This window comes from Alligator mississippiensis, chromosome 8 (genome assembly GCF_030867095.1).
Source record: "Alligator mississippiensis isolate rAllMis1 chromosome 8, rAllMis1, whole genome shotgun sequence".
In the NCBI taxonomy this organism is placed as follows: domain Eukaryota; kingdom Metazoa; phylum Chordata; order Crocodylia; family Alligatoridae; genus Alligator; species Alligator mississippiensis.
In genome coordinates, this window is record NC_081831.1 from 22898018 (window position 1) to 22907041 (window position 9024).

A 9024-nucleotide genomic window follows, 5' to 3' on the forward strand; every position below is an offset into this window, starting at 1 on the left:
GCTGACATCCACCCCCAGTTGCAGTCACCTCCTTAGGCATTCCCCCCCTAAACTTGTCCAGTCCATCACCTGAACCTACCTCACCCATCCCCAGGATTCCTCCCAACACACCTGAACCCCTCCATTTGAAACAGCCCTCACTCACACCAAGCTCCCTACATCCACAGTCCCCCCTACACACACCTAGATTTCTCTAGACACCCACCCAGACATGAAGCAGCACTCAGTGCTGGGATTGGCAGGTGCTGTCTGGCATTTAATTGCAGGGCACAACTGGGCCCCTGTCAGCAGTAAAATCAAAAGAAGAAAAAAGAAACCATAAGGGTCCAGCCCCAGGGCCAGGGGCCCAGCTAGCTATGGGGCAAGGGGGCTGGGTGAGTCCAGCTCCGGCATGGGGGCATCAGGTTGGCCAGGGGTGCTAGGTTGTCCAGGATCTTCCAAGCTAGAGCAGTCAGGTTGGGAGTCCAGTGCAGGAGTCTCAGGCTGGGGGCCTGGTGCAGAGCTTTCCTCTGGTGTGCGAGAGTAGCAGCACTGGTCCCCAAAGGAGCAGGTCCCCTGGAGGGGAGAAACATGGGGTGAGCAGAGGATATGCCCAGGGCCACTGCCATTACTCCCATACCCCCCACCAGAGACCTGGACACCAGAGACCGGTACTGGAAGCCCCCCCAAATGAAGTGAGGGTAGCTGCAGACACTGGAAAGACCCCAGGCTCCCCCCTTCCACAGCTGTGCAGAGGCAGAGAAAGACAGATACCCCCCCCAGCTCCTAGATCTCACCTGTTTGAAGCGCTTGCTGGGGAAACTCCCTAGTGTGGCTCTAGCACTCTCCTCCCGCTCCTTGCGCTTGCCTTGGTGCTGCCGGCTCTTCTCCTGCAGCGCCAGGGAGATGCCACCCCTAGGAGAAGAAAAGAAGTAAGGGGGCCAGGGCAGGGGCCAGCAGCCTGCTACCCTGCCCTCAAACACCTGGGAGCCCCCCACATCTGCTGCTGACTTCAGCAGCTGCTTCTGCTGCTAGCTTTGGGGAGGGAGGGAGCTTGGAGCAGTGGAAAGAGCAGGCACTCCCAGTACCTGGTTGTGAATTGGCGCAGGGGACAGCATCAAGCCCCCCAGGCAGCCTCAAAGGGGTAGGCACTGCCCTAGGTGAGGAAACTAAAGACAGGGAGGATCCCCCTCACACCCCTTCCCCAGAACCTCACTGAGCTTTGGCCCGGGCCTTGGGCCCCCAGTTGGCTTCAGGGTTCTCCTGGAACCGCTTGAGCCCACGCCGCCGAGACTTGGGGTTGGCATCTTCCCGCACAGTGAAGGAGGCCTTGAGCCTGCAAAGAAGGGGAGGAGAGGGGGATGGGGGGGGGGGATCCTGGGGACCTGGCTTCCCCTATCCACAAGCCTACAGGCCTCTACCCTGCTGCTGTGGCACAGACACAGCTAGGACCCCACCCTTGTGGCACCCAGCAGGTTAGTTGTATGGATAGGGAAACTGAGGAAAAGTGGGGGGCCTGGACAATTACTTGATTCACCTCACCCCATGAGCACCCACATCCTACACGATGTGCCTGCCCTTCCCCTTGTGCCCTGCCCCCAGTCCCCACCCAGGACCCACGTTGGCTCCACTGCGAGGATGCGGGCAGCGGGGCTGGTCTCAGAGAGCCGCTCCCGCTTCACAGGGTGGAGCTTTTCCTGGAGGGAGGGGCATGAAAGAGAAGAGGGAGGTCAACAACATCCCTTTTAACAATCCCCGCCCCCCCCCCCAAACCCTGCCAGTGCCCTTCACTCCCCCCCCTCAGGCACTAGGATCCTTTCGTAGCACCTTATCCCTATAGAGAAAATCCCAAGAGGCAGGGGGTTAGAGAACAGCTATTGCACTCCCCCTCTTGTCTCCCACCCCCCTAGGCCCTTTCAGAACCCCAATTTCGCCTTCACTCTCACCCAGCATCTCATGATGTCCCAGATGACAGTGGCTGGTGCGTCTGTCTTGATGGTGTTCTTACAGGCATGGGATAATGACACCTGGTAGCCTGCATGGAGGAGGGCGGATCTGGGGGCAGTGGTGATGGTGGGATCAGACCTGGGTCCCAGCTGTCCACCAGCCACGCCACTAAAACCAGGTGCTAAGAGCTGGGTGATTTCAGGGCCCTGTAGCACTGAGGGGGGGATCCACCAGGGGGTGCCCTCCCCTCCTATGCTGCCACATGGCACCAGTACCTGAACTGCAGCAGTGAGGGCGTGTTGCAGTGGATGGTGCTGCTGAGGTGGTCTAGGGTGTAGTAGAGTGGGACCTCACTCAGCTCCTGCAGCAAGGGGTTCTCTCAGCCAGGTACCCCAAATTAGGCCCTGCCCCCAAGCCCAGGTGACCTCACATTGAGGCCATGCCCCTTGAGTGCAAGCCCCACCCGCACAGCTCCTACCTGGAGGCCATGCCCTCACTACATTGGCCCCACTACCTGAGTCCAGAAACACAATGGGGAGCCCTTGCCTAATGAACCCATACAGTGAGAGGCCACACCCTTTTAACTACAAGCCCCACCCACCTCCCTAGAAGCAAGGCCTTCATTGCCATAGCCACACCCCATTAGGCATAAGCCCCACCTCCAATGCAGGCCACATACACCAGCCCTCAACCCTTCCATTGCCATGCTTGTGGCCATACCCTCTTACCCAAGCTCTACCCTATAGCCCTGCCCTCACCTCAGTGACCATGCTGAGAATGCCCTGGATCCGGTCCTGGGTGCGAAATCGCCTGGGGTTGGTCTCCAGGGCACCCAGAACTCGCTCCACAAAAGCCATATCATGAAGAGGCTCTGCCCATATGGGTCCCCCCAGCTGCAGGGGAGGGGAAGCAGGTCAGGGGGGACAATGGCATAGGGGAAGGTTGGCAGGCGGGGGGGGGACCTCTCACCTGGTGCCGCTGCTGGCAGTGCTCACACAAGGTCCCCACAGGGGGCCCTGAGGCTGGGGAGTACTTGAAGCTGTCAAGCGAAACGGAACGGGCTTGGATACATGGAGGCTCCCACCGGGAAAGGGCTCTACCCATCCCTCCCTATGGCTGGGTACCTGGAACCTACCCCCCCCAAATCTATCCCTTGATCTACACAAACTCCACCCCTTCCCCAATACCCCCACCCCTTTCTCCTTCCCTCCATGGCCCAACATTCCCCACCCCCCTCCTCAGCACATCATCTAGGGCCTAGTACCCACCTCACCCCCTTCTACAGCCAGGGTCAGGTACTGCCCCTCCCCCCCCAACCTCTCTTTCAGCCCTGCCAGCTACCCTATCCCACCCTGGCTCCCTCCAGCCTATGCCTGGGGGAGACTCAGGCAGCCATAGGCAGGGGGGTGGGAATAGAAGTGTGGGTCTTGGGATGCCCCATACTTGCTGCCGTGGCTGGTGACCTTGCCCAGGCGCTGGAGGTGGTGAGTGCCACAGCCCACACAGTGGTAAACCAAAGCCTGCTTGCTGCCCAGAGAAAGTATGGTGGGAGGGAGGTGTTAGCATGTGGAGGAGGGCAGCCAGCAGGGGGCACCATCGACCTCCTACCTCCCTCAGCCCTTGGGGGGGGGGGGCACAGCAGCGGTGGCGGTCTATGAGCTTAGCCCCCACCCTAGCTCCAGGTCCCCACTGACCTGGCAGAGGCCTTAACCTTGGCCTGGCCAGTGAAGATGCGAACGAAGACACGGATGTAGAAGTCGACGCTGATAGCAAGCAGTGGCACCACATAGCGCTGGTAGCAGTTAGCCCGGAGGTCCAGGCTGTGCAGAAGGATACGCAGGGCCTGGGGGGTGGGGGGGGGGGGGGGGGGAGGGTGTCGGTCACACAGATGGATAGGTGAAAAGGGGACAGAACTCCTCCCTCAGAGCACCTGGGCCCTGGAGTGAGGAGTCACCTGGGTTTCAGCCCCTGCTCTTCTAGGAACAGGGGCCTGCCCCCACTCCAAGCTAGAGAGAACCCAGGCCTCCAGTATCCCAACAGCCCCCAACTCCTGTCCCAGAACAGAGAGATGACCCATGCGTCTAGGTCCCCACTTTCCTTCCCTCACCACTCCAACCCATCCCTTCCCATTCAGTCTTAACTGCCCTCACCCGCTGAGCTTCAGAGGTGCAGCAAACAGGCCAGATCTCAGCCCAGCCTGCAGTGAGACAGGGAGTCTCATGGCCAGGGCAAGCAGTGCGCAGGTCAGGGGTCAGCACTCACCATCTCATGGCAGAACTTGCCCTTGAGTGACATGGCTCCGTACTTGCTGTAACACGTCTCCCCGCTGTTCCCCGCCATCACAGCCATGTCCGTACACGTCACACACAACAGGCCTTGGTGGGGGGGGGGGGGGCAAGGGGGTTATATAGGGCAAGAAACTCCTCCCCCTTCCTCCCATGAGGCTAAGATGGCCCTGGGGTCTGCAGCCTCCTCCTGGCAAGGGGGGGGGGAGTACCAGTCCCCAGGATAGCTGGGGGTAGAATCCAGGCATCCTAGCCTCCTGCTCTAACCCCCCCAGCCCCAATTCCCACCCCAGAGCAGGCAGAGAACCCAGGTGGTCCAGGCTCCTGCCCCTCCTTGCTCTAACCCCCCAGACTTTACTCCTCTTTCTGAGCTGGAGAGAACCCAGGTATTCAGGCACCCAGCACCTCTAACCCCCCCTCCCCCCCCATTTAATCCAAGTGCCTCTCAGCAGTGACTTCTATTAGAAGTTCACAGCCCCCACTCCCCCAGTACTCACCCCCCTCGCTCAGGGCCTGCACAGCAGCATCCAGGAAGATGGCTGGGCTGCCGTAGGGATCCAGGTCTATCACATCAAATGGCTTCTTCTCTGCCTTGCTCTGGTACATCACCATCCTGCTCCAGGGGTGGGGGTTGAGTTAACCCCTGGCTGAGAACCTACCCAACTCATGACATACAGGGGGCTGGATCCCAGCCAAAAAAAAAAAAGGAGGGGGGTGCTCCCTGCAGAACCCAGTCTGCTCCACCCCACGTAAGAAGGCTCCCCTGCCCTCCCCACAGCCCCCATCTCACCTGGCATCAGCCTGGCTAGGTGTCACCAGGTGCCCGACACCGTTGAGCTGCACATTCCTGCCCATGAGCTCCACAGCACGGGCTGAGAAGTCGTTGGCTATGACAGCATGGAGCCCTGGCACCTCTTGGGCAAAGCGTATAGAGCGCAGCCCCGAGGCTGCCAGCCCCTCCAGCACCCGCAGCCCTCCCTGCCAGGGACAGGGCCTCAGCCACAGAACCCCACCTCAGGTAGGAACCCTCCTCCCCCCTCCCATAGTGTCACATACAGCCCCCCCTTTCTCCCCCCCACCAAGCCAGGACCCCCTCCTCCCTCCCCCCCCAGATAGGAACCTCCAGCCACTTCTGAGAGCCCCATCCCCATCTGCCCCCCAAGCTGAGATTCATTGAGGCCCCAACAGCTGGACATAGTGGGGGTAGGATGCCTGTGGGATCTGTCTGGGCAGACAGGGATGGGGGCTTGGGTGATCTGGGGTGTGCCTGGCCCTGCCAAAACTTCCACCACCATTGACACCACATGCAGCACCTGACACACTTCCCCCGGCGCTGCTGTTTGCTCCACACCCTCCTGCACCATCTCCATGTCCCCTTCAGAGAGATCCACTACCATCTTCCCAGCATGCTTCTCTCCAGGGACAATAGCTAGAAGACACCAAGGCTGTAGGTTATAGCAGCCTCAAGGACCCTCTAGGTTCCTCCAATGGGGTGGTCTCTCTGCTTGCATTTGGGGCTCATGTTCCAGTTCTTACCCCGAATGCCTTTGGCTGAGAGCCAAAGGCGGGCGAACTCTGTGATCACAGCGCACCTGGGTGGGACAGACAGACACACGTCAGGAATGCTAAGCCCTCCAGGGGACCTGTTCCCACCCACTCCAGGATTGCAAGGTTTTACAATGCAGGGGCAGGTATATGGAGAGCTTGGGTGAGCCCCTGAGTTAGCTACTAGGGGACTGTGGAGGAGGGTGGCAATCCCAGCCCCCCCACCATCCCAGTCAGAGGAGTACGAGGGCTATTTAGACCCAGCCTTATCCTCCCCCCTCCACTCACGTCAGGTCCCGGTTAAACTCCTGCACGGGGTTGTAGAAAACCTCATTTCTGCCAGGGAAGATGATCCTGGCTTTGCCTTCAGTGATCACCATCTCTCCAGCTCCCACTGCCTCTGCAGCCTCAGGGGCCAGCAGCTGGTCCCCAGAGGCTGCCGAGCCGTTGGTTTCCCCATCCATGATCCTGGAAGCCCAGAGCCATCCAGTGAGGGGGTATGAGAGCTGCAGGAGCTGCCTGCCCCCTCTCACTGCTCTGCTTGGCTGTGGAAGCCAATGTGTCACAAGCCAAGCCAAGCCAAGCTGGTTTCCCATTCATCAGTGGCTGCCTCCAGGAGAAAGAGAGAGAGAGAGAAACTCCTTGGAAGTCAGCTACACAACTAAGGCAGCAGCACCAGGGCAGAAGGGGGGGGGGGGTGTCACAGTCTTCAGCCAGGGCTGTACTCAGTCCTGCATGAACAAAGTGACTGGCCCAGACCAGAAGAGCTACAAAGTAAAGACTTGATGAATTTTGGAGGTCCCTTCCAAACCTCCTCCTCTATGGTACTATGAAAAACATGGCTGATGGCTGCAGAGATTGGGGCAGCTTTCCCAGCTGGGGACTGTGGGGAACTTGGAGGAGGCAGATGAGGAGGCTGCTCCACTGAGAACCTTGCAGGCAGTCATGTGACTCAGAACATAAAAGACCCAGCATAGGATCCTTTTAAATGATCTCAACTCCCAGGGATTAAAGAACCAAGTGCCCCCACCTTCCTGGCTTTCCCATTAGCACCGATTTACCTTGCAGGGATGCTATAAGCATCATCATCCTCCTCCCCCTCTCCAGATCAAGGGGGGGAACCCACCCAAAGCTATATCACGACAGCTCCCAAGAGGCAAACAGTGGCAGGCAGGTGGTCGGCATCACCACATCATCCCTACAGCATGACAAAGGGTCTGACCAGAGCCCTCTTCACTTTCTGCTGCCCCGGCCACACGAGAGACTTGCGATGGTTTAAGCTGCTTCAGCTACAAATTGCTGTGAGCATGGATCAACTATCAGAGCAAAGCTCCATGGGGCAGAATGAGCCATGGATTCTGGATGTGCCCAGCATGGAGACTCAACCCCTGTCTAATTCTTGGCTGGGGATCCTGCCAATACTGCAGTGTTGCCAGTCCCAAGCAGTGGGGAGTTATTCACTATCAGAGCACTGGGATTGGGATGGGGGTGCAGAATTCACAGGATTGGCTTAAAACCATTTGATTTCTTTAAACCCGCCCTGCTGTGGTGCCTGGGTGGGGGGGAAGAGTGCTCCACAGAGATTTTTATGTTTTCAATGCCTGGAAACTTGCTTTACTTAGAAGCCAGAACCAGGAGACTCAGGCAGTTCCAGAAGCAAAGAAAAATCTAGAAAGACTAGCAATCAGCCAGCAACCCCCGGCTATCTATCCTCCCTAGCAACCCAGATGCTCTCAGCAGCCAGGTCAATGGAAGATGCAGGGTCACCCCCCAGAAGAGAGGGGGCTGGGAAGGGGGAAAAAAAAGTGACCCCACAGGAGTTCAGGGAGGAATGTTGGGGGTGACTCAGCTCAGGGGGTTGATGCCAGGCTGAGACAACCCGGAGGGGTAACAACCTCCCCTTCTCTGTCCACAAAATGTTTAGGGACCCCCATCCCACCTCCCTGGGGTCCAGGCACTACATCCCAACTCCCCTCATTCCCCACTCAGCCCCAAACCCGAACCTCCAGCCCTTACCTCCCCGCAGCGCAAGATACCATCCACTCCTACCTGCCCCAGCTATGTGGGCGGCACCATGTTGAATCCTGCGGGGAGCGATCAGGTGGTCGCCAGGCGGCCAATGGAGGGCGTCGCGGACGGGGTGGCGAGAGGGACAGAAAGCGTGAGGCGGAAGACAGAACGCGACTGAAAAATGATTTACTAATTAATGCCAATGCCTGGGGTTGGAGCAGGGCAGGGCAGGGCAGGGCAGGGCAGGGCGGGCGTTCCTGTCTTATGGGGCTGCTTCTCCTTTTGGGTGGCTGCAGTACAGTTAGGCCAGGGCTCCACAGGGCAGCAGCTCTGTCAACCCAGAGAGACCCTAAATTGCTGCCCCCACTTAAGCTCATGAGATTTATTCCCCCCTGCCCCATGAGGCAATGGGGAGCTTGTGGCACTGGGGGTTTAAGAGCCTCATACCCTGAGGTTTCCACAACGTTTAAGCAACAGCTGAGATTCCTGCACTGATCCCAGGACTCCAGGTGCTGGGGACTTACAGACTGAGACTGGGGGTTTCTATGCAGCCACTGAATGTTGGGGATATTGGCTGATATCAAGGGAGCCAGCAGCCTCCTCCGGCAGCTGGCTGTATCTTCTACCCCAAGCTTTCCAGGTGTTGGGCCCTGAACAGGTTTCAGGCTGACTTAAAACTCTGTGTATATGCAGATTATAATGGAGGGGAGGGGTGTTCTTTTGTCCCTTGGTGACGGAGAGCTTGATGAGGTGAAGCCTCTCCCCTGAAAATGTTTCCATTCCTCGCAGACAAGGTTCTTTGGGTAAATGTGATCTTAGAATCATAGGAAGTTGAGGTTAGCAGGGACCTCAGGAAGTCTCTAGTCCAAGCCCCTGCTCAGAGCAGGACCAGCCCCAACTAGATCATCCTAGCCAAGGCTTTGTCTAGTCAGGTTTAAAAAAACCCCAAGGATGGAGCTTCCACCACCTCTGTGGGTAACCTGTTCCAGTGTTTTACTACCCTCCTAGTGAGAAAATTCTTCCTAATATCTAACCTAAACTTCCCTTGCTGCAACTTGAGACTGTTGTTCCTTTTGTCATCTGCCACCACAGATCTCTTTTATTAGACCAGCTAAATAGTTGGAAGCATTGTTCTTTGTAAGCTTTCCAGCACAAACACCCTTTTTCAGGCATAGGGAGAATCTGCTGGTGTTTTGTGTGCTCTCCTAGGCGGAATAGAACCCAATATACAAAATACAGGTCTGTGAAAATGCAAATG

General features: G+C 57.8%; 1 protein-coding gene across 7 annotated transcripts; it reads right to left on the minus strand.

The window, feature by feature from the left end:
* Positions 1 to 230: 230 nt before the first annotated feature.
* Positions 231 to 7888, minus strand: TRMT1 (tRNA methyltransferase 1). Of its 7 annotated transcripts, none has more exons than XM_019491149.2 (17): positions 7806 to 7888; positions 6045 to 6366; positions 5748 to 5803; positions 5525 to 5640; positions 5002 to 5189; positions 4709 to 4824; positions 4189 to 4301; positions 3621 to 3769; positions 3370 to 3453; positions 2896 to 2965; positions 2685 to 2819; positions 2202 to 2287; positions 1926 to 2034; positions 1600 to 1676; positions 1196 to 1315; positions 777 to 894; positions 231 to 555 (listed from the first exon to the last, which is right to left on the minus strand). In XM_019491149.2, the coding sequence occupies exons 2-17, from the start codon at positions 6350 to 6352 to the stop codon at positions 355 to 357; spliced, it is 2046 nt and encodes a 681-aa protein (XP_019346694.1). In that variant the 5' UTR covers positions 6353 to 6366; positions 7806 to 7888; the 3' UTR covers positions 231 to 354. The 7 variants fall into 7 exon arrangements, with proteins under 7 accessions (XP_019346694.1, XP_014463994.1, XP_014463992.1 ...); XM_014608508.3 differs by having other exon boundaries at positions 6045 to 6224; positions 7806 to 7874; XM_014608506.3 differs by having other exon boundaries at positions 6045 to 6362; positions 7806 to 7861.
* Between the last annotated feature and the right edge of the window lie 1136 nt (positions 7889 to 9024).

What these genes read in the sequence shown, in the direction of transcription:
- TRMT1 (XM_019491149.2), bottom strand. Translation starts at nt 6,352, where the DNA reads ATGGGAAACCAGCTTGGCTTGGCTTGGCTTGTGACACATTGGCTTCCA. An exon ending in GAGTTTAACCGGGACCTGAC is followed by an intron (nt 5,804 to 6,044) that starts GTGAGTGGAGGG and finishes TGTCCCACCCAG; the next exon opens with GTGCGCTGTGATCACAGAGT. An exon ending in GTCACCAGCCACGGCAGCAA is followed by an intron (nt 2,966 to 3,369) that starts GTATGGGGCATC and finishes TTCGCTTGACAG; the next exon opens with CTTCAAGTACTCCCCAGCCT.